At 50.4% G+C, this 25,803-nt stretch overlaps 11 protein-coding genes across 11 annotated transcripts; 5 read left to right on the top strand and 6 right to left on the bottom strand.

The window, feature by feature from the left end:
* Positions 1–64: 64 nt before the first annotated feature.
* On the bottom strand, positions 65–2,599 carry M437DRAFT_40216 (uncharacterized protein; the record flags this gene model as incomplete). The annotated part of the gene is made up of 5 exons (XM_041020152.1): positions 65–237; positions 293–673; positions 724–911; positions 962–1,762; positions 1,815–2,599. The coding sequence occupies 5 exons, from the start codon at positions 2,597–2,599 to the stop codon at positions 65–67; spliced, it is 2,328 nt and encodes a 775-aa protein (XP_040883578.1).
* Positions 2,600–3,232: 633 nt separating this feature from the next.
* Positions 3,233–4,438, bottom strand: M437DRAFT_40241 (GroES-like protein; the record flags this gene model as incomplete). Its single annotated transcript, XM_041020158.1, has 3 exons — positions 3,233–4,001; positions 4,052–4,127; positions 4,246–4,438. The coding sequence occupies 3 exons, from the start codon at positions 4,436–4,438 to the stop codon at positions 3,233–3,235; spliced, it is 1,038 nt and encodes a 345-aa protein (XP_040883577.1).
* Positions 4,439–4,731: 293 nt separating this feature from the next.
* M437DRAFT_81042 (uncharacterized protein) lies at positions 4,732–5,733 on the top strand (the record flags this gene model as incomplete). Its single annotated transcript, XM_041027475.1, has 2 exons — positions 4,732–4,742; positions 4,800–5,733. The coding sequence occupies 2 exons, from the start codon at positions 4,732–4,734 to the stop codon at positions 5,731–5,733; spliced, it is 945 nt and encodes a 314-aa protein (XP_040883576.1).
* A 1,282-nt stretch (positions 5,734–7,015) lies between these two features.
* M437DRAFT_31664 (uncharacterized protein) lies at positions 7,016–7,849 on the top strand (the record flags this gene model as incomplete). Its single annotated transcript, XM_041019209.1, has 1 exon — positions 7,016–7,849. A coding segment is annotated over one exon (834 nt), but the record flags the coding sequence as incomplete, so codon positions are not given.
* A 726-nt stretch (positions 7,850–8,575) lies between these two features.
* On the bottom strand, positions 8,576–10,270 carry M437DRAFT_72154 (mitochondrial carrier protein-like protein rim2; the record flags this gene model as incomplete). Its single annotated transcript, XM_041025803.1, has 3 exons — positions 8,576–9,566; positions 9,623–9,777; positions 10,247–10,270. 3 exons carry the CDS (start codon positions 10,268–10,270, stop codon positions 8,576–8,578), a joined length of 1,170 nt encoding a protein of 389 aa, XP_040883574.1.
* A 1,113-nt stretch (positions 10,271–11,383) lies between these two features.
* On the top strand, positions 11,384–11,730 carry M437DRAFT_39247 (secE/sec61-gamma protein; the record flags this gene model as incomplete). Its single annotated transcript, XM_041019974.1, has 3 exons — positions 11,384–11,466; positions 11,541–11,632; positions 11,690–11,730. The coding sequence occupies 3 exons, from the start codon at positions 11,384–11,386 to the stop codon at positions 11,728–11,730; spliced, it is 216 nt and encodes a 71-aa protein (XP_040883573.1).
* Positions 11,731–12,321: 591 nt separating this feature from the next.
* Positions 12,322–14,119, bottom strand: M437DRAFT_39610 (WD40 repeat-like protein; the record flags this gene model as incomplete). The annotated part of the gene is made up of 2 exons (XM_041020041.1): positions 12,322–12,560; positions 12,613–14,119. Coding segments are annotated over 2 exons (1,746 nt in total), but the record flags the coding sequence as incomplete, so codon positions are not given.
* A 1,258-nt stretch (positions 14,120–15,377) lies between these two features.
* Positions 15,378–16,343, top strand: M437DRAFT_62740 (uncharacterized protein; the record flags this gene model as incomplete). The annotated part of the gene is made up of 1 exon (XM_041024137.1): positions 15,378–16,343. One exon carries the CDS (start codon positions 15,378–15,380, stop codon positions 16,341–16,343), a length of 966 nt encoding a protein of 321 aa, XP_040883571.1.
* A 592-nt stretch (positions 16,344–16,935) lies between these two features.
* On the bottom strand, positions 16,936–20,848 carry M437DRAFT_39358 (uncharacterized protein; the record flags this gene model as incomplete). Its single annotated transcript, XM_041019995.1, has 3 exons — positions 16,936–17,615; positions 17,663–20,133; positions 20,430–20,848. 3 exons carry the CDS (start codon positions 20,846–20,848, stop codon positions 16,936–16,938), a joined length of 3,570 nt encoding a protein of 1,189 aa, XP_040883570.1.
* Positions 20,849–21,237: 389 nt separating this feature from the next.
* M437DRAFT_72109 (uncharacterized protein) lies at positions 21,238–22,547 on the top strand (the record flags this gene model as incomplete). The annotated part of the gene is made up of 2 exons (XM_041025795.1): positions 21,238–21,261; positions 21,309–22,547. The coding sequence occupies 2 exons, from the start codon at positions 21,238–21,240 to the stop codon at positions 22,545–22,547; spliced, it is 1,263 nt and encodes a 420-aa protein (XP_040883569.1).
* Positions 22,548–22,737: 190 nt separating this feature from the next.
* On the bottom strand, positions 22,738–25,096 carry M437DRAFT_38981 (voltage-gated potassium channel; the record flags this gene model as incomplete). Its single annotated transcript, XM_041019925.1, has 5 exons — positions 22,738–23,598; positions 23,681–24,128; positions 24,189–24,692; positions 24,750–24,908; positions 24,966–25,096. 5 exons carry the CDS (start codon positions 25,094–25,096, stop codon positions 22,738–22,740), a joined length of 2,103 nt encoding a protein of 700 aa, XP_040883568.1.
* Between the last annotated feature and the right edge of the window lie 707 nt (positions 25,097–25,803).

The following is a 25,803-nucleotide window of genomic DNA, read 5'->3' as shown; positions in this document are numbered from 1 at the left end:
ATCTAACTATTATTTAACGTTTCGTTTGTCAGCTATCTTTGTGTTCCTCTGAAGACCCTATTGTCTAGGCTCCTTGCCCTTGCATCGCCAATTGCCTTCTTTCGGCTTCTTGGACTGTGCTGTTGTATAAACGATCCATCTCCTCGATCATGTCCTCATCATCTTTGTGCTTGTACAGCATCGCCTTTTTCGTCAAGCTCTCTAGAATGCCATCCAGATCCTCCACTTTGACGTATGCTGTTTGTCTTTAGTTAGTCTTCTGCAACTCATCCGGTACTCGAGAAACTCATACCTTCATGCGCTCTATCGAGGTACATGAATGCCGCATCAATGTGACTTGAGCTTTCATTCGGGTTCGTCTCGATCGCCTTGCCGGCAAGACCAACATAGGAGTCAGTGAGTATGGAATAGAGCTGCGCAATTGTAGTTGTGTTGCCGCCTTCAAGTACCTGCGGCATGATGGCATCAACCAGACTTTTGGCCGCATCAAACTCGCCAAGGTCAATGAGGACAACACAAAGAGCGCCAATCGCTTCCCACATCGCCGGCATGATCATAGCTCTCTGCGCCGACGAAGCTGCTCGCATCGCAATGCTGAAGCCCTTGGTTGGCAGTCCTGCCTTTGCAAAGAGCCTAGCCTTGAGAGTTAGTAGCTTAATGCGTCGTACGATATCTGCCAAAGGTCAGTAATTGTCAGGCATGCATCATGCAGGACCTTCGTACCTGCACTTTCTGCAGCCTTTGCTTCGGCTACCTGCTTCTCAATGCAATCGAATGCACTGGAAAGTTTTCCCTGCCGCATCAAGAGTTCGATCTCGAGTACGTATGTTTCGAAAATTACGCCTGCATCTGCCGTTTGTCTTATGGGCTTCAGCTGGCGAAGGTATTCTTCGGCGACGAAGAAGTCATTGCTAACGCCAGTCAGTGGACAGACATATCATGGATTGATCTGCGAACTTACTGGTGAATAGCACGTCTGAGACTAATCATCGCTGCGAATGCAGTGAAAGTATTGTCGAGACGTAATGTCTTCTCCTTTGAAGGGTCGTTCTGTCTGAGAACTTCGTATGCTTCTTCGTATCCACCCAGGATACTATGCGTGTGCGCATTCTGCAGTACTACATTGAGCACGTCGGGTTTTGAAGCGTCCTGGCGAAAGATATCGTACATGACCTTGCAGTAGTGTTCTGCTAGAGGCATTTGACCGAGTCTGTTGAATATGGCCGAGTGAAGTCGAAGCTGGCTAGGTACCATGCTAGACACATTGTGCAAGCTGTTGAGGTAGCTAGATTGGTAGATCTGTTCCAGAGCTCTGGCTACACTGCCGCCGCTTTCGACGTTGACTTCTGCCTGGCTAAGCAGAGAGCTACTGAGTGTCGCCCAATCCTTGTTCTCGACTGCTTTTTGTTGCAAGAATGTGATGATGTCGCTCTCATTGCCTGCTAATTCACTACCTTCGCCGCCATTTTCGAGGCGAGAAAATTCAGGATATGCTTTTCGGAGATGGGCGAGCCAAGAAAGACTGAAATGTAGGCAACGGGCATCCTGATTTTCACGAGCAGTCGCAATACACTCGTTCATGGCAGATATGGCTTCACCATAGCAACCGAAATCTGCGTGAAGGACGGCAAGATGAAGTAAAGCATACTGATGGTATGTCTTGATGGTGTCCGAGCCTTGGCTCTCCATGGTGTATTCGAAATAACGATGAAGAAGCTCGATAGCCTTGTTGTATGCACCACTTCTCCAAGCGTCGAAGAAACTATTCTTGTTAGCAAAGACATACGTGTTTGAGCTTCAGCGAGGCAACGTACTTGATGAAGTGCATGTCTGAAGGCTTCGACGCCCCTTGTTCTACCATAGCTCTCAATTGAGCTTTCATCTCGTCCGACACTCTGCTACCAAACTTCTGCAGCTGTCCTAGCTGGAAGTGCATCACTTTCTCCACATCGTCCAGACTTGATGGTACGGTGGGCCGACTTTCCTGTTTGTTCATGCGATCGAGGAGAATGGCTGATGCACCAGGCTGATCTGGCTGTAACAAGTTGGCCGATGCTGCATCAGGGTAATAGCTAGCAAAGGGAGATTTAGGGTTGCGCTCAACATAATTGCCTTTGGTCGGTTCGCGGAAAACAACCAGATCTTCCCAGAGCTGGTAGGCATCACTGAATTGCAATCTCACAGACTCCAGATGGCATCTTCTCGCAAATTGGCCAATCGGACTTGTTGGACTGCACACAAACTTGGCTTTGCTGCCCTCGCCTTGGTCTTGAAGCGAAGTCGTCACCAAAGTCTGGTCCTGGAGGAATGCAGTGAACGTAACGAAGTCGTGGATAGCCCATAGTTGGTCGATGAATAGATGGAACAAAGACCGACCTGGCACTGCTGATTCATGCGATCCTAGTAATATCTCGAAATCCTCGAGTGATGGTGGAGTTAACGGCTTTTGGTCGGTGGCATTGAGTGGTGATCTGTGTATGGTGTGCTTGGAGATGAACGACAGAAGTGGTATCGTACTTCTCGAAGGAACATTTCCATCACGATACAATTGCACCAAAAGGAGTATGCATATCTTCGATGGCGTAAGGTATCGTGACATCTTTAGCGATGTTTTGTCCAGTATTCCAGACTTCCGCAACAGGTATAGTTTGATGGAGAGCAATTGAGCTAGCGGAGATCGCGCGGCATTGTATACAACTTTTCAATCTCGAAGCTGTCTGACGTTTTTCATACGGACTTTCTCGTACAAATTGGTCTTGTTGTGGTTGGCAAGAGCATTGAAGTAGTTCAGGCTGGCTGCGCTTCACGTTTTCGACGTCGCGAGACAAAGCTTCGACCTTTCAAAACACAACCGAAATGCCAGATAACCAGCTCACAACTCGCCGATTGCCATACTTGCATGGAACAAGCAGAGTAAAAAGCTCATAAAGTCGCCATGTACGCAAATAGTCGATTGTTCATGCGATCCAGCTTACCGCTAGCTACAGTGCCGCCTCAAGTGGATTCGCATTGTCGCACTCGATGCTCATCAGCGTGACAACACATTTCTACGGTTGCAAGACCAAATATACGGCCCTCTGTATTATTCTGTGTACACATGTAAACACACAGATAGAAAGCTACTTGAAAGCAAATTCATGGTTCTTAGCTTCAGACGACTAACATTTCAATTTATTGCTAGACCGTGTGCCCGGAACCTCAGAGGCCCTTGGATTCGAGCAACAGATCATTCCTACAGCTCAATGACAACCTTCTTGGCGCTGACACCAGCCTTGTTCTTGTCGAGACCCTTCTGCACGCTTTCTAGGCCCTGACCAATAACCAAAGGCTCGGGCAAGCACTTGAGATCTCCGCTTTGGATAGCACCAGGCACGAACTTCTGCCAAACAGCGTCACCAACTTCCTTGTGTTGAGTGGCAATAGTGATGGCAAAAACGCCATTGACATTAAGATCAGAAGGCTTGTCTTCAGGAGGTGGGAGAACGGTGGCCATGTTCTTGCTACCACCAGCTTTTTGCAAGACTTCGAAACAGTGCTTGAAACTCTCAGGCAGAGAGATCGAGTCGTAGACGCCAGCGAACTCTGCACCGGTATCCTTGATGGCGGAAACAATGTCGTCGGCCACCGAAGAGCTGTTGTAATCGATGACAGCTGAGGCGCCCAGCTTTGAGCAGTAGTCATGGTTGTGCTTGGAAGCAGTGGTGACTACCTTGACACCACTAGCTACGGCAAGCTGGATAGCGGTTGAGCCGACACTGCTGGATCCTCCCCATACCAGGATGACCTTTCCTGAGGGCTTGGGAGAAGCAGCGGGATAGGGAAGCTCGAGATAACCCTTCTGGTAGAGACCAGCTGATGCTGTCGAGATGGCCAAGGGCAAAACGGTAGCCTCAGTGAACGAGGTCTGCTCTGGAATCTTGGAAGTCAGGATCTCGGGACATGCTGAGAACAGCTGGAAACCGGCATTCTGAGCCTTGCCAGTGCCGAGACCAATGCAGTGGCTATGTATTCTATCAGCTCTGGAACAATATCATGGAGAGACAAGGCTTACGCAAGGACTCTGTCGCCCTTCTTGAAGTTCTTCACATCTGATCCAACGTCATAAACCTCGCCGGCCACATCGGTACCTGAAACAAAGGTATGTTAGCACGATGCCGGATTCGGAGAACACTATGGCTTTGCTAGACGAATACACTCTCATCTGCAGATTGCCGTCCTCTAGGCAAAATTTTCGGGGAAAGATACCCAGAATATTCGGATAATTCTTGATAAAGTATCCAGTGTCTTGTATCTTCCAATCGACAGGGTTTACGGCGACAGCCTTGTTCTTGATAACGACCTCATCTGGACCAGGAGTTGGCATGGGAGCGTGATCAACCTTGAGAGGCTTCTGCTTGGCCTCAATAATCCAAGCCGCCTTGTTGGCATTGTCTGACATAGTGTTTGCCATTGTGATGTGTTGGTACTGGAAGAGGGATGACTGATTGATTGAGTGGGAGGAAGGAACTGGTTGTTAGCTTTCAATGGACACCAAAAGATATATATGGAAGGTCAGGAGCTCTTGCCGAAGCTCTTTGATTGTGTAAGCGATTCATTGTGATGTCAGCAAGGTCAAATTGGTGACAGCGCGGGGCAGGCTTCATCGAAGGGTCGAGATGCAGGACTCGGCTTTCGGGTCAAGACTGCAACGCGCCAGTATTCATCCATCCCGAACATAACTGATCCATTGACATGACGGACTCGTAAGTTTGATCAGCATACATCGATTATTGTGACGATGAGACTAACACCAAGTGCAGAGCTGTAGCCTCAGCTGTCGTGCTGCCCGACGCAACTCCATCATCACCACGCCGCTCGCCTGACCGATCGCAAACCCCAGAGCCACGCGCCGGAACCAAACGTCGCCAGTCGTCTGTTCGTCGTGATTCTCCCAAACGACAGCGCTTGTCGCCTTCGCCCGACAGGTCCAGACAGGAAGAAAATGCCCGACCAACTCGCGAAAGACGCCCTGTGAAACCCGTCGATGAAAAGAAGCGCACTCAGAGGCTGTTTGGAGGTCTACTCGGTGGACTGGGCCAGACAAGACCGGCAAACGCGCAAGCAGCCAAGCGACGAGCCGAACAGGAAGAACGTCGACGCCAGAAAGAGCAGGAGCTTAGCGAACGACAAACAGAACGACTTGAGCTCCTCAATGTTGCGCGAAGGAAGGAACAACGGAGAGTCGATGAAGCCAGCATGCGCATCAAGCATGAGAGCATGAAGGCCATGTCAAATTTCTTGGTCACTTCGACTGAGCCCAAGTTATATTTCAAGCCGTGGGAGCTACTTCCGGAACAAGAGGATCAGATCAATCGCCAACGTGAAGACGTTGACGTTCAGATAGATCAGGAACTTGACGACTTTGACCAAGTCCGCCAACGCTGGCAGAAAGAGGACGCCAATGGACACACTGATTACCAAGACACCGCCACTAGAGACGAGCAAGAAGCATCCAATGGCACGAATCATGCTGCTGTATCAACAACAGAGCCAGCAGATGACCAAGACCAAGGCGGAGTTGCAGATCCGGAGACGGAACCAGCATCAACTTTAAGCGCAATAGCAACCGAGTCGACAGAAGACAAACAAGCTCAAGAGCAAGCGGCAGACGATGCTGATCGGCAGAGGAAAGAAAGTATAGATGATACAGGCGACATTGTAGTCGAGGCTGATGAGGACACGGTCATCTACTGACCTGATACGGTGTTCGTACCCTCGCAGATCCAGTTACGCTATCTGGACGATCGCATGGCGTATCCTACCAGCTGCCGAGAGGACGCTCGGAAAACTGGCTCGCCTAATATGACTTCTTGTTGCATTCGCATGAACTCATGAGCCAATCTGAATGGTTTATACACGAATTTTACTTTTTCCAAGGTACACAATGATGGCTGGCCACTCGATTGTTGCGTCTGAGGGCACCCTCCATTCATTAGTCCCGTGTTAAACTAGGAGACTGCTTACAGAGTTCGACAGCTGTTTGGTGATGCACGTCATTGTCGCAACCTCTTGTCTCAATTCTATACCTCTATCGACCCTGTTGTCTTGGGTCTGTCAAATATGAGGCATCCCGACACGAATTGCTCATGTCCACCTCCATACTTTGCGGCCAACAGCTCCCGTAGGAAACGGGAATTTCATACTCGATAGCATTGTCTCACTGTGATACAGCCTCCGACATGGGCAGTCATTTCATCTTCGGCCAGACTCCGAGTATGTCATGGATCTAATTTCTCCACGGTATGTCTGACTCGCTTGGCATGGTTAATTGCGACTGCCAAATCCAGTGTGTATTACGCGAGCCTAGCAGCCAAAAATCGACCTTCATCAGCGAGCAGCCACCAATATTGTAGATCTCCCGGTCAATCTTGGAGAAGGTGTTCCCGGATCTTCACAGCTCTATTGTATTTCGAGATCTTGAACGAGTACACGTGGTTTCAAAAAAGTCAGAGCACACGAGCTTGCCGGGATTTTGTCTCAGTCTCAGGGCCGCTACAACGGTTGTGGTTTCCCACGAGGGCTTCTACGCTGCCGTTGAACCCTACTCGGCATTCGGAGGGCCCACATCGCGAATGAACAACACTCTCTGCCAACCCTTCTCTCGGTCTACCAAGTTCGACCGGGATCCTGTATGGCCGCGACCGATGGCTAATTTCAGTGTGGTCGAATCCTTCGACCCACTAGACGTGGCGAATGTCGACGAGTGAGTATAGCGCCTTAGGGAACCAAAGTATTCCATTGAAGACCACTGTACTATGACTCGATGGTAGATATCAATCCTCGAGTCTGACTGTATATAAGATATGGCTCCCTCGAGGTAGGATGGTTCCCTCATCATCTCATCTCCCTCATTGTCCAAACACCTTTCTCTTATCTCCTCAACCTCATCCACTTCTCAAAACCAACGATCAACAACATGCGTTCCGCTCTTATCGTCTCAGCCCTTGCTGGCGCTGCTTTTGCCGAACACAGATCCTTGATCGGCCGTGATGGTACCTGCAGACCTCAGCCTGCTGGTTCCGGTCCTGTTGCCTCTCCCGATACTATCGAGGGCTTCTTCGCCATTCCCGAGCTTCAGACTCTCTCAGCCAACGCTCCTACACCGGATGGTTACACTGCTGCCTTCACTGGCCTGAACGCTTCGCTCAATGCCAACAAGTACATGGGTCTCTGGACTCTAACCTCATACGACACTATCGGTTGTGCCTCTCTTTGCGACAAGACCTCTGGTTGTGAGGCCTTCAACATGTACAGCGAGCGTGACCCTACCCTTGACCCTAACAACACCAACTGCCCGAACCCTCAAAGTCTTACCAACTACAAGTGCACGCTGTGGGGCGCTGGTGTTTCTTCCTCTCAAGCAAAGAACTTTGGCCAGTGGCGTGATCAGTTCCAAGTAGTCATTACTGGCTCGAATGCTTACAACAAGGTGCCTGCTCCTAGCGCCATTGATGGTTACGACGGCCCTACACAATTGGGCGGTGCCATCAACGCACCCCTCGACAGCAACCGCCACGACACCTACATGGGTGTTCGCGTCCAGCCCTTCGGCGAGGACCAGACATACGACCCTAGCGTTTGTGCCACTGCCTGCACTTCTCAAACTGCCTACAACAAGGCTCACCCTGCCAGCGATGGCTCATACCAGACCTGCCGCTTCTTCAACTCTTGGATCCAGAGCAAGGATGGTGTTGCCTATGAGCAGCACTGTGGTCTTTACAACCAGACCTGGTCTCCTCAATATGCTACCAACTATGGCCAGTACCAGGGTAACAGCCGCATCACTGTCTCAAGATCCTACAGCTACACTCTTACTGAGGCTGCTGTTTGATGGATGTCTTCTTGGACCATAGCGTCTGTTTTGCTTTCTTCTTGTTTGAGTCTATACCATTAGCGCAGCTTCTTTCTCATTGTTGTGGTCGATGTTACCGGTCATCGATGCAATATTTCTGTATATATTTGTATAACTTAATCATTTACTCTTTCAACGCTACAAACTTCTGCTTTCGAAATGCCAGTCTCGCGAAAGCAAATGATTGCCATCTCAACATCCTTCCTGTGTGCTAAAGTATGTGACCGGTAGCTATAGTAATGCACAATCCTGTTAGTAATTAGGACAGTGCCCACTTGGAAGCGGCAACCTATCGACTCTCTGTGGACAGAGCTCTGTTTTTGGACACAATTGTGGCTTTTTGTAGTGTAATCCTTAGTCTTTGCCGTGTTCGGGATGTGGTTGAAGATACAGACTACAGTACACTGGCTCAGACGTCAGTCAGTCGAGAGAAGTAACACATAGAGTTGCGAAAGTAGTAGTATTGTAGCCCTTTGCGTGCTGAATTTCCTGTTGATGGAGTTGGGTAGCGGCGGCCCAATGCTGGCCTGCCTCTTTGTACAGAATTCTTCCTCGCCATATGTTTTCCCGCACTATTGTTACATGTAGTAAATAAGACACGCTCCCCTGAGCTTTCCAAAGATTTGCGCCGGATCTCCAATGCTTTTAAACAACCCCTGAACAGCTACTTTTTGACAAGATATTTTACACGCCCGAGTCGGTTCCGAGGAGACGCAGGACGGCCTCGTACATGCCGAACATGATGGCGGCACTGGGAACGACTCTGAGCATATGCGGCACTAAGCCACCGTATAGAGCGACCATGCCCTCCTCCTTCCAGACCAGCTTGAAGCACTGTACCAAGCCAGTGTATTTGAGTTGGGGCTTGCCATCAATCGATGTGGTGACGGGGGCTTGTCGCAGACGTGTGCGGACGACCTCGTGAGGGTATGTGATGAGTGCAGCGACAAATTTAGCGCTACCTGCTGCACCGAGTCTGAGGGACCATGAGATGGCCTCGTCCCAGGATGTACGGGGGCGGCCAGCAAGAGTGATGCGTTCTTCTCGTAATGCGATGTAGCTCTTCATGCGTTCGTAGAGCACCCATTGTAGTGTGCTTTCTGTCACGCCGAGATAACTTGCGCTCAATCCTCTGTACAGTCCTCGGATACCTTCTGCGCGCACAGTCTGCATGGTACAGTCCAGAGCGTTCTTGTATTTTCTTCCATCCAGACCGCTGCCAGTCTTCTCAGCTCTTGATTTGTCCAATTGCAGTCGCGTTTTCACGAGCCAGATGGGGTTCGTAGCAGTTCCAGTAAGCATACCAGCTCCAGCAGCAGCCAGCAAATGAATCCATGAAGCTTCCTTGCCATCGTTGAAGGTTTGCGACAGAATTCTCTTTCCATTTCCGTAGGCGAAGAAGTTGATGGCTCGTGCTGGCACGACGCCGATGAGATTAGGACCAAGTCCCTTGAACAGAGCGCGGTAGCCCTCAGTACGGGGGATGGCGGTCAGGATCTGGAAGGTTTCTCGGATATGGAGGATAGCGGTTCGAGAGTAGGAGAGTTGCGACAATGGTGGAACGCCTCGTGCGGCGCGAGCGGCGGAGAGTTGTGATTGGTAGAAGTCAGATTGTAGGCGGGTTTTTAGTACGTCGAGAGGACAAGTCAAAGTAGCAGCCGTCATTCCACCCAAGCTGTGGCAATTAGATTAGCAAGATGGGAGGAGCAGAGGTGGCAGATGCGAGCTCACCCTCCAGCGACAAAATGAGCCCATGACTTTGCGACAGGCGGTTGCGACCTTAGCTGAGCTCCATCTTGTGTCTTTTGAGGGAATGCGTCTCCGGTTTCTCTGGACTGAGGTATGGGGCTTGGGTCGATTGAAGCGGCTCGCGCAGCGGCGATGGACTGGTTGGCTGTCATGAACGAAGGTAGCGTGAGTTGGTCGTCGAAACAGCACGAAGGAGTGTGGCAGATGGGGCGTCGCCCTGGTTCAAGAGGTTGGGTTGATCTTGTGGTGATGGTGTTATGTGGATGGCAACAGATGGTGCCTGGACCAAAAAATTGCGAGCATCCAAATTCTGGCCGGGCGGCGTCGACAGCGAACTCTCCGCATCATCCAAGGCCGAGTCGGCGAGTCATGCATCATCCATCACCACCAGGGTCTTTCAAGCTTATCAGATCATCTACATCATCTACACCATCATCCTCACATCTCCCACTCACCTTTGCCTCTCCTCACACGACCATCACACATCACAACATGCAGTGTACGAGACGGTTACTAGCTCCGCCAGGCTTCTGGAAGCGTAGTCTGCAGGAATTCTCGAGACTGTCAGGCATTGGTGAGTATCCTCGCTCTCATTTTCTGCTCTACCATCATCGCTTCTCTAGCTAACATGGTCGCATCACACAGCTCTCAAGGCCGAAGCAATCAATCGTCCCGACAAACCTTTCCCGCTCATTACCTTCAATCAACCCGACACTCCAGAACTATGCAAAGTCATGTCCGACGAAGACATGGGCGGCTTCTCAAAAGTCCACTTCGACTTTGTTCCCGCAGACGCCCAACAACCTTCACACATCCGCTTCCATGGTACTATCTCGAATGAGCTTCCCGCCAACCGACCAGAGATTCAGAGGTCCGGATATGCTGCCTGGCGCACAAGAGACATGGGTCGCAATCTGTTTGGCAAGGGCTTATGGGACCTCGACTCGTACAGCTACATTGCTCTGAAAGTCAAAAGCGACGCTCGCAAATACTTTGTCAATGTCCAGACCGAGTCTATCGTGCCGACAGATCTTCACCAACACCGTTTGTATGCTCAAACGCCTGGCGAATGGGAGACGGTCATTGTGCCCATTAGCGAATTTGTCCGTACAAACCACGGCATGGTTGTCGAGCCTCAGAGCGATATGATGCGGCAAAAAGTCAGAAGTGTTGGCATAGGCTTGATCGACCGTGTTCCTGGACCTTTCGACCTTTGCATTGCTGAAATCTATGCAACCAACAACTCTGGTGGCAAGGACTTCAACAAGAAAGCAGACGAACAGGATTTGGCCAGCGACGGTTTGTTGCTCAAGAAGTAGTATATATCCCCATTGGCATGCATGGTGTTTATTGGAGTTTCCTCAGTCACGAACATGACTTTTTTTCTTTGTATATAACACAGGAACGGAAGCTGCAGCTTATTTGAGTATCTGGCAGCAGATTCTGATTTCAAAATTGCCTCAATCAAATATTCATTATTGATGTAATATCTTACTCAGAGGAGGAAGCAGCCGAAGCATTTTATGTGAACGAAAGCCAAAAAAGTTCCAGCCCCAGAAAAGGCGACAGCAAGCAAGCATCTCCCTGGGCGCACAGACCCTCACCACCAAGGACAACTCTCTCCGCAAAGCGATAGCCAGCTGTACTCTTAGAAGCACCAACTCCGTGTCGCAGTTATCCAAACGAACATCTCCCATCTTCCTTCCAAATCAACCGACCAATTCACACAACTCAATCGCAACCATGTCGTCAAACCAAATGCAAGAGATCATGGAGATGCCTCGCGAGTTCGTCAAGGACGGCACTCAATTCATCAACCGCTGCACGTACGTGACCACACACTCTGCTAACCTTCCTCTCCTCTGTCCTTCAAGTCACGAAACTAACAAGCAAACTACAGTAAGCCCGACAAGCGCGAATTCCTCAAGATCAGCCAGGCCGTCGGTGTCGGTTTCCTCGTCATGGGCGTTATTGGTTACGTCGTCAAGTTGAGTATGTACTTCGATTCGTGTATACGTCTGAAGAGGGTATCTGACGTGTAAAACACAGTTCACATCCCTGTCAACAACATCCTCGTCGGTGGCGCATAAGCTCCATATACCCTTCCGTTTCGAAACATACCCCCCTTTCCCAGACCCAGCAAAGGCGACGCGCGATCGGTCCTCGACAGGAAGGAGGACGACCTTGCTCGTAAGAAATCACGCTTGATACCTCTTCCACGCCACTTGCTCGCTTTCCGCATTTTCCTGCTTGTACAATCTTCTTTACTATTCACACCCATCCAAAAAGAGCGAAGGGGGACAATCTTCTGGCGTTCAAAAAGAGAAGAAGAATATGGTTCTTCTCTTTGTCAAACAGTTATCTTGATACCACAATCCGCAATACAAAAAACACGTCAAAAACACATGAGAGTTCCGAGAGGCATGAATGGTTGCAAATCATTGGTCTTGAAAAGAGTGTGTTAATATTCCAGAAGCTGTACCACAGGAGGTAATGCCCATATATACAGCTAGCTCCTTGTGACAGAAGCAAGAGAAAGTAAAAAGGAGTGTTCCCGAGATTTTGCTACGATATGGAGTCCACCGAGCACCGAGCAAGAGACTCTGCTACTTCTCGGTGTATGCCAAAGAAAGTCTTTCCAGAGGCTTTAAGCCGAGAGTGTCAAGGTCTTCAGAAGAGGTCTACTCTTCCTCTTCGTCATTCCGAGCCATCTGTGCTCGCGTCATAAACCTCGTGCGTCGTGATGATGTGGTACGGCCAGTGCTTGCAGTAGTGCCCTCGTAGTATCGGCTGTCTTGCTCGAGCTGTGGGTTCAATCGTGCTCCCATCTTGGGTTCGCCTTCATCCGAGTCGTTGCCGTCGTTCCAAGTATGTACCGTACATGTTCCAAGACCGTGGTCCCATCCGTTCCATGAGGTTGCTACATTGAATGTTAGTTTATCGATATAAACTTGTCAAGGTGCTCTACTTACCAGCCAACACTGGAGCATTAGGATGCCAACTTGCGTCTCGAACAATGGTACTCCATTGGCTGCGGCCACCGCCGTGCTCCCAGCGGTCAACATATCTTTCGTCTCGCTCGGGCCGTGAGTTTCTGGTTGCCTCTAGTACGTCAATCTTGCCTGCTATCGTGGCATCCATGTTCCAGATGTAAACCGAGCCGTCGTGGCTTCCACTGTACACATAGCGACCACCTGTGCTGCCTGGTGGCGAGAAATGACATCTGATGAGCGTCTTGAGCACTTTGTGGCCTCGGAAGGTGACCAGACTGCAGTCGTGAGGATGAGCTTCGTACTCCTCTTCATCGTAAGGTGCAAACCGGTAGTCGAAACCTGTCGTGTGCTCTTCTGGATCAATCTTGTCGAAACGCTCGGTAGACATCATCATACGCAGGTCCCACAACTTCATCGTCTGGTCCTTAGCGTTGCTGAGCACATATCTGCCGTCACCCTTGCTGTCGATGTAAGTGATTCCTTCGGTGTGACCAACGAATGCACCAGCTTCACGTCCGTCACCCATTGATCGCCGATCCCAGACCTTCAACGTCGTATCGTCTGATCCTGAGTACAAGATATGTGGTGAGGTTTTGTCTCCGTAGCACACAGCATTGACATCGTCCCTATGACCGTGGATCCGGAGTATTGATTGTCGCGTCTCGATGTCGTATACATACACACTCGAATCTGAGGTGCCGGCGACGATCTCGCGTCCATCACCAGAGTATCGAAGTGACCAGATACCAAAATGACCCCAACCACGTCCAGTCCTTCGACTCGTGGCTTGTCCCATATCAGCAAAGTCGAGTATAGTGGGATCCATGGTGTTGTCGGGATCTGTAGGGGAAAGACAGACAGCGCTTCTGATGGAGCTGTACGCCAGGAATCTATTATCCGGACTCAAGGTTGCATCGGTAATAGTCCATTGACCGCCATAATAGTGTGCCGTCTTATAGTATTTCCACCTGTATGGGTTCGAGGTATCGTACATGCGAACCTTGAAGTCCTGCGCACAGGAGAAGAAGAAGTTGCCATCATCGGAAAACTGACCAGAGTAACATCGATGGTTATAGTTGATAATGCTGTCGGCCTGTGTTGAGGGTATCATGGTCTGAGATATGAGCTTGTTGGCACTCCTCTGAGCACCGTAGCCACCCACACCAAGCTCACGCATCATGTTTCGGTATGCGAGCTTCCTCTTACGACCATATGTTCCACGTAGGCGCTCGGTGGTGCCGAAAGTACCAGACTCCATCAGCTTCTTTCCAGCCTCACTTGGAACCTTGGGGTATCCAGAGCCTTCTCTCTTAGGCCTCCTAGCCCTTCTGCCCATAGCGTGCCAGCCAAGGTATGAGTCGTCCTCGTAATCATCGTCATCGTCGGCGACAAGTCCACCTCGTTGCTGGCCAACTACATTTGCGAAGAGTCCTCTGAGTCCTGCGTTCCCAAGAAGTTGTAGAATCTGCTGTTGTGTGACTGCGAGCTATCAGCCGACTTGTACTTGGAGTAGCATTGGGTTGCCACTAACGAGCAATGGTTTGTCTTTGTGGCCGAGCTGTTTCTGCCTGTGATGGTTCCTCCTCGTTCTCATTTGCTGTTGATTCAGCGCCTGCCGTTGTTTCTCTGCCTTCGTCGTCATCGTCGGTCGTCTCGAAGTCTATCATGACTGGTCCGAGTCCCTCGTCGGCGTCTAATCACTATATGTTAGCTTTTGCCACAACCTTGAATCTCTCAAATATGAGCGTGAGCACTACCATAGAACTCGGTCTCCTCTATGTCGTCTGAGCCAGCAAAGTAGATTTCATCTCCAGTTGCATACTCGGTGCCGTCTTCATCCTCGAAATCCATGTCGTCATCGTCTTCCCAAGAATCGTCTGTTGTTGGTACATAGATTGGAGTTCCTTGTGATGCAGAAGATTCTGACTGGCCATGCGAAGGAGAGCTCATCTCGTCGGTGTGAGAAGTCTGTTAGTGAACAAGCGAAGGTGGTACCGAATGCTCAAGACTCGAGGCGGATCATCAAGCCTCGAGAGCCTCGGAGTGGAGCACGGAAGCTTATCTGAGCTGCGGAGATGGAGTTAACAGACAATCTCCGTTATCCTCGAGAGCAATGCGAGTAAGAATGGTGCGATGGAAATGGAGAATGAATGGAATTGAGATGGCTGTTTACTCGAGGATATCAAAAGATCGAACAGAGTTTTGTAAGAAATGAAGGTGAGAGGTGGCTCTCGCTGGAGCACGACTGTATAGGCAGGAGCGTTGCACCATCTCCGGCTGGCCGATATCCGGGAATAATTTCTATCGTCAACTTCTACAGATGTCGAGACATGCAATAGCAAGAGACCAGCTCTGCCACTTGGCGTACCGCATAGAAAGCTTGCTCGGAAGTCGAATAAGGCCTGCCCAGCAGATTGTAATCGAGCATGCCTGTTTCGGTAGCCCGCCATGCATTTCTGAAATATCGACAGCGAGTACACCGGCTACAAATACTGACATAGGGACTTATTTCTGCTTGTTCAGCTATTATCGTAGGTTCTTGAAGCATTAGCTTTGACGAAACCTTCGATACATGTGTTCGTTTGGTGAGTCATGAGTTGGTTCTGATGCTTAAAATCACCAGGTGCCCATAAACATTTCATCACACCCAATCTGCTCCTTTCGAGGTCAAGAAGTTCCATCGATACGCTTAGTTCTGTCACGACCATCAAGAACAAGAACAAAAAACATTAAAACAATCCAGGATGGACTTTCTGATGGAAGAGCTCGAGAGAATGGAAGCCAACGCCATTGACAGCTTCGAAGAGGAAATCAGCGACATTGACATCAAGCGCTGGCAAGCTCTCTTCTCCATGACATACGATGACGCTCATCACAATCTCAAGACCTACAGGGCAAATATTGAGCGCCAGAGATTCTCCGAAGAGTTATGGCTTGAGCTCAAAGCTTCGAAGGAAGCACAAGGCTTTGACCGCGAATCTTGCGAATATGCCCTGTTCTGTCGCTCAAAGGTATACTCTGCAGGTGCTCCCATCACTAACTCAGCCCATCCACCATCTCCGAACAGCGTTCTACGCGGTCTGATTCTCGGTGGGCCTCTGAGTACCCCAGAAGATGTCCAAGATATCGCAGGGTTCACGCCTACAGTTGTCACCGCCGAATCCGAAGAATCTGAAAGAAGCTTCTGCTATGTTACAGCCAGCCAGGAGCATCGAATCAGACAAGGTCTTAGCGATCGTGGCACCAGCTTCGAACCTTGCTTTGTAAGCATCAACATCGCAGCAAAAGACCTCTCGACATTGCCTACTTTGGGCGTCGACGACACAACTATGCCACAGCATCGCCTAAACCATGCTGGGGACCTCGTCAAACAACAACAGTTTCCTGTCCTCTACTTCTTCTACGGTACTCTCGCACAACCTGAGATCTTGAAGCGAGTGCTCGAACTCGAAAACGATCCTGGTCCAGCTTTAGAGCGTGCACACGTTTTGGGCGGTAAGATCACAGCTCTAGGTCAGTACCGAGCACTAGTGAACAGCAGCAACTCTCGTGTGAATGGCCATGCTTTCATGGTTCAGTCTGAGGATCAGGAACTGGCTTTGCGCCTATATGAAACCAACATTTACGAAGTCGTCCGATGCGACATCATCCTGCATGGAGAAGGTGTGCCTGTCAAGGGGTTGACTTTTCGTCTAGCAGCATCACGGTAGATTATTGCTGCAATGAGCATATTTCAATAACATTCTATCTTACCTTGACTCTTCCCATGCACACTCCTTTTCTGACTATCAAAAGGCACAGTAGATTGGAGGTTCACAACATCGTCCAGAGAGAGCGGGTGTCATGATGGCTCGACTTGGTGGAACCGAGGTTCACGACGAATGCAAGATACCTCCCGTATACTTGAGACTGTCGCAATACATCTGCAGGAAAGCACGATACTTTCGTACAGAATGTGGTCATTGAGGAGAGGACCAACCCCTCGAGGGCTGTCTCCGTGACCAGATCCATATTCGAATTGAAACTGTGCAGTTCGATAGCTTACAATAGAATCTAGACTTCAAGGTGGAGAAGGGCCTAGTTGCAAAATTGTGATTATTCTTAGCACACAGGAAGGTATGATTCAGAATATGCAATTGTTTCTCTTCGTTGCCCAAGCTATTTTTCAATTGTACAAAAGGGAACAGCGATCGCTATAAAACACAAAAGAAGCATTTACGCTCGCTCAAAAACTGAAGATTCAACGATCGTGTCGTGAAGGAATGCAAGAAAAATTGACAACATAGGATAAAATTCAGCCGTTTACTTCTTTTCTCCTTTTTGCGCGGCAGCAGCGTCCTTCTTCTTCTTTTGAACGGCAGCTTTGAGCGTTGATAACCTTTCCTCGGTGACTCTGATCGCATCTTCCACTTGCCTTTCTTCCAAGTCATGATTGCGAAGTCTGCGACCCATTTGTTTAGTGCCCAGGACCTTTTGTCTGTCGCTTCTTTCTTGTGAGGCACCGCCAACAGGAATGCCATTGCTCAAGCCAACACGATCCTCAAGCCAGTCCCACAGTTCGCTTTCTTCTCTGCGCCATAGTTCTTCGTATGCAGCGAGTCTCCCGGGTGAGTCGATGGCAAACCCGACTCCTGAGGAGCGTGATCGAGAGGAAAAGAGCCACGTCCAAGCCAACAGCAGAGCCAGTATCGTAATGATGATCTGTGTCGAGAATAGAGGTTGGAAAATACTGACAACAGGCTCCAGTGGCCCACGAATAGGCTCAAACAGTCCCCAGTTCGCTTCTTCCGGTACCTTCTTGGAGGCGACTGTGACACTCTCGGTTTCGACTGGTGCGCCGGTATCTGCTCTTCGTCTCCCTTTGCCTTTGCCGCGTGGAGCACCTTTTGTTGTAGCTTTCGTGGCCACACCAGCGGTAAGCGCAGCGACCAGATCTTTGACGTATTGTGTTTGACCATCGTTAGCACCTTTCTCGATAGGTCCTGGCATGTATTAGCAGAGTCTGAAAGGAAGGAGCGGCATTACATACCTTTTAACCAACTTTTGCCAGTCCACTCGACTGTGCAATTGGCAATGAGTCTGGTCGTGTTATTCGGTCCCCACATCATGCAGTATCTGGTTTTTGTCGTGAAGATACCGCCGCTAGGTACGTCGGGCGTTGCTGTGCTGCAGTTGACGCTCACGCACTTCTCCAGATCGAAGTTCTCAACAGTGGCCGTAACAATACATTTTGTTTGTTTGGGACCGACAGGTGCATTGAGAGGCTTGATGTACGAGTACGTGAAGCTGCGGTGGGTATCATCCAGTCCACCCTTTTCGTTCTCGAACGAAAGCTCGCGAGATTTTTGGTCGTCGACCAGCCACTTCTTCATGAATGTACCTGATGCTGGACCCCACATCAAGGAATAGACCTTCCCCAGAGGAGCAGGTATCGTGGTGTCGGCCAATGGCTTGTCGTAATGATTGGCATCATCTCCACATTCAGTGGGAGCATGTGTGGCTGGCCCAGGGAAGTCGGCAGCAGCAGTGGCGCCAGGGGCAGCTGCCTCGATAACCTCAGCACCCTTTGTAGGTCCGTGGGCCGATGGAACACCAGCCGTGACGGGAACAGCAGAAGTCTTCCGACTGACAGCAGGATCACCAAACTCGCTGCCTGCGACGCTGCCACCGGGTTCAAAGTAGCTACCGTCATCATGGTCTTCATCCTCATCATATACGTCGTCTTCAGTCGCACCATCTGAGCTGTCCCCATCGGACGCTACTGATTCGGCACGTTCTGTCTTATCGCCAGTGCTGGCATCATCTATTGCGACACCATGGAGAGAGCTCTTCAAGTTGGGATGACTGATTTTCCAGATGCCAATGAGGAGATCATAGGTTGAGTCTCTGGCCACCAAACTGGCAAAAACATTTCGAGCATGTAGAGTCTGAATGACGATTGCGTTGGGAAAGATCACGGCGGTGCTTTTCTTCTCGACCGAGACGACTTCGTCAAAGCTGATGACCAGATTAGTCACCCAGCCGAGGATATTGCTAGAGAAACAGATGTGGCCTTCCGATATGTAAAGCCTGCCATGAAGAAGAATGTCACGCTGTAAAGCTGCACTATAGTCCTCGATCAAGTAGTCATCCTCTGGCACGCTCCGGAATAGCTGATGGAAGTCTTTGTTGCGCTTGCTGCTGGCCACAGCGAAACCAGTCGTGCGATGACCTTGGCCGATTGCGCCAGGAATAAGGGTAGCGCTGCTAGCAGTGACGGCAGCAGCAAGGGTACCACCTGTAGCGGCAGAGCTGCCACGATGTCTTCTGCGACCGCTGAGCTTACTTCTGACCGAACTGGCACGCTTGACGCTATCGAAGGTGCCTGAGGTTCTGGGGGGTGTTTGGAAGCCTGCAGCCGAACCATCATCCGAGACCACAGAAAGAGGTCTTCCGCCAGTGGCCTGGCTCACTGTCTTCTCTACAGGTTTGTCATAAGCAGTAGAAACCGCGCGTTGTGCAGCCATCTCTTCTTGCTTCTGGCCATTGCTAGTTGGTTGCGAAAGAGCAGGTGACGCACCCGATAGATCCACGTTGGAATTCATTGGACTGACGTCTGAGCTTTCGGCACTGATGCCGAGTTGGTCTAAACTAAGGTCGCCCCTACCAAGAGTTTCAACAGCTAGTTGGCGTTTAGCCCCTGGCTCAAGTTCTGGTGAACCGACAGTTTCGACACCAGGAAACACTTCTTCGCCGCCGACAGTATCTGTCTGATCCAACTGTGCAGGCTTGCTCTTTTGGTTCGAAGCAATAGACGTGTTCAGACTAGTACTGAGCTGGCTGGCGGCGTTTTGGGCAGCGTTGAAGACAGAGGAGAAGAATCCCGATGAAGTGACTGGAGCAGTGATTGTGCCACCAGGTGTTTTTGCTTCTTCAATGTGTGGAGTCAAGGGAGCAGCGGAGAGCTTGCTCGAGGTGAAGGTTCCAGTTCTTTTACGTCGTTGAGCAGCAGCGCTTACGTATGACGGAGGAGAATTGACAGGAGAGCTGAGCGACTGGGCAGAAGCATTTGAGAAGTGGGTTTGAGGTTCGGTGGGTGTCGGAGGCGTCACGAAAGTGGTGGGAGGCTCAACGATATTGGGAGGCGTAGAAGGCACGGTTGTGATGATTGTGGGTTTCTGCGGTAGCGATTGAGGGGTGGAGGGGCGTGGAGAGGCCACAGCGGGGTGTTCGGATTCAAGATCGAGCTCTGGGGAGACCTCATGTGTTTCTGTAGATGCTTCAAGCGCAGGCTTCTTCTTGGGCAAGGTGAAAGCGCCCTTGAATCTATCGACAGGCGACTTCTGGCGATCAGGAGAGGTAATTGATTTGTCGAGAGATGATGGGGCAGCCAGATTCTCTGCAAGATTTGGAATGTCTTCGGGCAAGGGGTTGCTGGTAGCAGTAGCGTTGATCAGGGGAGAGGAGAGAGTCAAGTAGCCGGTATGGGACTGGTGAGGAGAGAGGGTTGGTCTGATGGGACTGGTTTGGGCAGTCAGCAAGCGAGGAAACGAGAGCTCTTATGTGGGCTAATAATGAGCAGAAGTTGTGGCCGTATCACGTATCCAGCACATGTACGGTGTAAATACGCAGCGGGTCCGGGCCACCAGGGTCCTGGTCGATTGTGATTGCACAGGCCAAAAGTGGTGGATGAATGGACCAGGCATGTTGTTACGATCGGCGTTACGACGACACATGGCGCTCGGACCCTTGGCACATAGCCCTTACCTTGAATAGCATCACGAAGGGAGAGGATTGAATGACAAGGATGAACTTACGCTTGGTCTTCCTCATCCTCGGTCAGTAGACTGCTATGTCCACTGCCTTGATTGCCCAGAGAAAGCTCGCTTGGGTTGGGGGAGACTCCCCGTTGACGGTCTGCCATCAAGTCGCCGGACGCCGAGAGGCGGTCGCTGTCTTGGGTGCTGCTCTTGCGGCGCGACCTCTTGGACGAGGGCAAGAGGCCACGCAAACCTTTTGACGAGTCGTCACTGTTCCGGCGGAGGTCTTGCGACTTGCGAGCTCTTCGCTCCTTGACTTTGGCGAAGACGTTGTCAATGGATGGCTTCAGACCCGAGACTTGGTCGTCGGCAGGACCGCTGCCTATCGAACTGGCTGAGTTGTTGCGGTCGGCATCTTTGCGACTTCGGCGAAGGTTTATCGACAGATTGCGACGAGGTACATCGGTAGTCGCCATGGTTTGGGTCTGGTCAAAGTCTATCGTGTTTGGTTCCGCATTCCGGCGGAAAGAGTCGAAAGAAGCGCGTGCGAGGAGTTTCGTGGAGATTGAACGGCGACGATGAAGGTCCAGAGTAGGATAGCGAGGCGTAGGTCAGAAGCAGCAGTGTCTGATTGCGGAGCTAGGTGAAACAGGTGGAGAGGGCTAAGTGGGATATAGATGGCTGGACTAGCAGAATAGAGTGCCCTACCCTGATTGCATCCAGCGCCCATCCTTCAACGAGTTTGCGGGGAAATGTTTCATGACGTATTTGGCTGTCACATGCCGGCTGTTTAAGTGTTGCTATTTTGCCTATCTGGATTTATCGCAACGCCATCTTCCATCTATGCTGCAGATCAGGCACCACCATGGAGGAGGCCCCTTTGACTTTGGTCAGAATACACGTCTGCTATCGAGTGCCTCTGCTGACCTCAACCAGGCGCACTCGCATGCGCGCAAGGCGGCCGTCGAAACGTCAAAGTCACACCTCGCCGTCGCTGCTACCGAGCACCTTGCTGCCGCTGAACAATACGCCAAAGCACAGCCCTCGACATCCGATCCCGAAGCACTACGCATGCTCAAGCTTCTAGAAGAACATCACCGCCAACTGGCTCATATCATCCAGTCGAAACACACCATCGCAAAAGCTGTACAAGACGCCCACCACGTCGACTCTGCTGAACCAGATACCTCTGTACCCATCGCTTCACCGCCCGTCGCCCCTTCATCCGGCCCCCCTCCACCTGTCGCCAGGATACATCCGTCACGTCGCGAGTCCTCACCTGCGCTTGCCAAAGATATAGCCACACGCAGAGGCATCCCGCAACAGCCCTCTCTACTTAACCCTCGCAAACCTGCCCCATCCACATCCACCACCCCTACTGCAGCTTCTGTCGACCGTCGCGTCCCTTCAACGACTGTCAGCTCTGCCACCTCGACTCAGTTAAAAGACCAAGACGACGGTTTCTCCCGCTTCTATTCCAATTGGACCACTGGGCCTTTATCTCGCTTATCCTCCATGCTTGCTTTCACTGCTCTCCCTCTGTCCGACACAACTGAGCCAGACTCGCCAACCTCATCACGGCACCAGAAGACAAGTGCGAGGGCCTCGAATGATCCTGATGTCAAGAATCTAATATCGCCAGCTGCCTTGAATGCCCTGCAACAGCACGGTCATATTGGGCCTGGCGAAAGTTTCTATGTCATACCAACGAGCGGCGGCACTGCGTCTTATGCGAATATTGTCACACGCGAGCAGCGTTATGCCCGTCGCCAACACCTCTCCAACATCAGCGAAGATGACCCTGCCGAATTTGTCGATGCCCAAGAGACTCAACCTACGAAACAACCAAATCGCGGCCTAATCTCCGAACGCGAAGAAGAGTTACAACTACAGAATGACACGCTCAAGCAAGCACTGGACCATGTAAGCCATCGATTGCAGGCATTTGAGTCACACGCTCAGGATGCCTCGATGGCTGCATTGACACACAGCGTCGCCAGCGTACGAACGACTCACTCGGCTGTTCCTTCCAACACTTCTAGACAATCAGATGATGAGCTGCAAGCTGCCTTGAAAGAGATCAAGAGACTCGAACATGACAATGCCAAGTTCAGAGCATACTACTCCAAGCTGAAGGATAGTGCCAAAGCAAGAAGGGCCGAGTCTAAGGGTTGAGGTCAACTACGTTTCCTTTCTACATTTTTCAAGATTCTAAGATACCCCTTTGACACGATTGCAATGACACCATTTTAAAATTTTTGCAAAGAAAACTTTTCATTAGGATAATCATAAGAGTATTGACACTGACCGAGATCTACTCCGTCTTCAAGATAAACCATCAACGACTATGAAACCTTTCTCGATCTCATGAGTTGTCTTCTCCTTGCTGCTTGTTCCTTCCTCTCCTTATCATATCAGCCATACTCACAGGAGGCTTCCTCCTCTCTTCTCTGGTCCGATACGGCAACAGTCTCGACTCTCTCAACTCTCTCTCCAAACATGCTCCCAGTCTTTCCAGTATCCATTCTGTTTCAGACTTGTGTCCCATCAAAGGACTGGCCCTACTCAACCACGACCACCTATGGTCGACATGTTTCTTCTTCCACTCTTCTCTGGTTTCTGGTAACCTCAATTCCTCAGGCACCAAGACATCACCATTCAAATCAGTGGCGTCCGCATCATTCGCCATAAGTTTCAGGAAGTATTCCCATTCTCCCCATTCGTAGCGTTTGGGCGGGGATGCATTGAGATCTTTGAGTAATCTTTGTGTCTCACGCGCCAGAAGGAAATTGTAGAAGTGGATGTCGCGTTCCTCGAAATCGCCAGCTTGTTCGGCGGAGAGAGCGTCGTCGAGTTCTTCGGCTTCCAGGTGTTTGGCCATGCGGTCGGCTATACGGTCTGTCATTGTGAGGTGTTCATCTCCATCTTCACCCTCTGCGCCTTCTGTCTGCGTTACACCACCGGGATGCAAGTCATGATGGCTATGGCGGATTGGATGTGTTTTTGTGAGGGTGCGCCAGGCTTTGTTCAGGGCGACTCTAATGCCTTGTTCAGAGGGAAGAACGGTCAGAGAACCAACATACTCTGTTGCGTTAGAGAACAGTTGCACTACTGTGTCGCCCATGTCTGAGATGAGGATCGTGAGGGTCGGAACGGCTAGGAGTGACCACAAGACGAAGAAGGCTTTGCTAGAGTTTGCCGTTGGTGTAAAGTCTCCGTAGCCAATCTACATTGCAGCAGAAATGTTAGCAAAGTTTCAACTTCATGTTCCGCAATGCCGACATAGTCTCGAGATGACATCAACGTACCGTGAGCAGACACACGTACGTAAAGTACATCGTCTGAAAATAAGTCCACCCCTGATCCCTCTCCGCCACATGGAAAATAGCAGAACCGACCAGCCACAATGTAAAAGCAGCCGTCGTAGACACAGCCAAAGCGATCCACTTGCGATCTCTCTCAGCACAATCCTGAACCAATCTCATTGCCTTAAATTCTTGCTCTCTCTTCTGAGCAGCATTGGTGTAGCTCTCAACAAACTTCATGCTTTGGAAACGGCTGACCCGGATTCGTTTTCGCCCATCGCCAACGCTATTGACGGCTCGAAGGCGCTTCTTCTCCATCATTCTGGCGGAGATCTTCTTTTGGCCGCGTTCGAGGACTAGGGTTCTGATTGAGCCGACGACCAGACCGAGGATCACAATGCCTCCGATGGCGTATGGGATGAACAGAGATCGACCGGTATGTGTGCTTGGTCTGTAGATTGTGTGTTAGTTGCAAGTCTTGCAAACCCTTTGACGGATCATTAGGACGTACGAATAGTCTCCGAGACCGACAGTAAGCAGCGTCACATCTGCCCAATATACGGCGTCCAGGTATTCCCACTTCTCGACATGGCTGAAGATCAGAGCACCGAGCAGGAGGTATGTGAAAAAGCTCATTGTCTGCAGCATCAAGGTTCGCTGTGCTGCTGTCAGATTGAACTGTCTTGCATAGTGCCCTTTCCAAGCACCGTAAACCGTCAAACACATGAGAATGGCAATGATGAGATAGATGGCAGCAGCCATGATCGCATAGTAGAAAGCGGACGTCAAAGCATGGTGAGCAGCAGGTGCCGCAGGAGAATTGGCAGGAAGCTGATAGGTGTGAGATACGGTCAGAGCAGCAAGATCCGCAATCAGAAGTCCAGAAGAGACAACGAAGCCAACAATAGTGATCGGTTGGGCTATCGAGAACTTCAGACGATGGGCCATGTTGAGTAGCAAAGCTCCATTCGCGAGGAGAGCGAGAACTAGTGAGACGGCGTTGATTGCAAGTAACCTAATAATTTCTCGTCAGAGGAAGTTCGTTTTTAACTTTGTTTGTGTTGCAAAGCACCATTTTGGGTCGTCGATGGTAGTTGAATTATTCACAGTACCTCCAGGCGGTATGTACACTCTCCAACTGGAAGACAAGGCGCATATGGAAAAGGCGGAAGCCATGGGCCCGAATGTACCCGCAATGAGAGGACATGCTGTTGATTCGAACCAATACCGACTGCAAGGTAGAGTGTCAGCAATTTGCAGTTTGAGAATTCTAAAAGGGAAACATTACTTCGGATTTGTGTAGTCGCGTTCTTCTCCAAGATCTCCAGAATCTCTTCGTTTTTGATGCTGCCCTCGGGTTTCGTCTGATTCAAACTCATCCGCTGCCTGCTTGATAGGCTCGTCAATGGGGTCGCTCATCCTCTCGTAGGGTCCAGAATATTCTGTGTATTCAATTCTGGATACATGCCCTGGAAGAATGACTTTGCTACATTCAACGAACAGGAAAACTACGAATATGCAGGTTCTAGGAGGTCATGTAGGAAATGTTACACAAGGGCGGCTCGGGATATAATCGATTAGAAGTCAAGCCACTTTCGTAGTGACCTAACCAAGCTTTCCTGCCAAGGTACGTAAGACGCATGGCCATAGCGTGTGATCTGTAACTGTGGCGGTGCAAAAACCTGGAGAAGTTGGAAGAACATTCAGGTTTTGGACAACTTGTCAGGGTTCTGGATATCCTGAAGTCATGTATAGAGTATCGTACAGCCTGGTGAGCCCTGGATCATCTCCATCAACCTTTGTCCCGGACTCTTGAGGCACAGTAGACAAGAAGCAATGAAGGCTTCAAGATGCGGACAGATGCCATCAATGCGGCTCTCTCGATTAGCGAGAGCTGTGCACCACACTAGTAAACGCAAAATGTTAGTTGACATCAAACACTCCATGTTTAACCCTATACTTCAACATCCGCTCCTGCCCGGGGCCGTATAAGCAACAGGCAAAGACATCTCTCATTAAAACCTTAGATTAGCTTGCTCCGAGTAGCCCCCACACATACTGACCACTCTGGCAGGAGTCAACGAGAAGAAGTATCCAGAATGCATGCGAAGCCATTGTCTGCTATC

The sequence above is a fragment of the Aureobasidium melanogenum genome (genome assembly GCF_000721775.1).
Source record: "Aureobasidium melanogenum CBS 110374 unplaced genomic scaffold scaffold_2, whole genome shotgun sequence".
In the NCBI taxonomy this organism is placed as follows: Eukaryota; Fungi; Ascomycota; class Dothideomycetes; order Dothideales; family Saccotheciaceae; genus Aureobasidium; species Aureobasidium melanogenum.
This window is presented reverse-complemented; position numbering and strand designations above follow the sequence as displayed.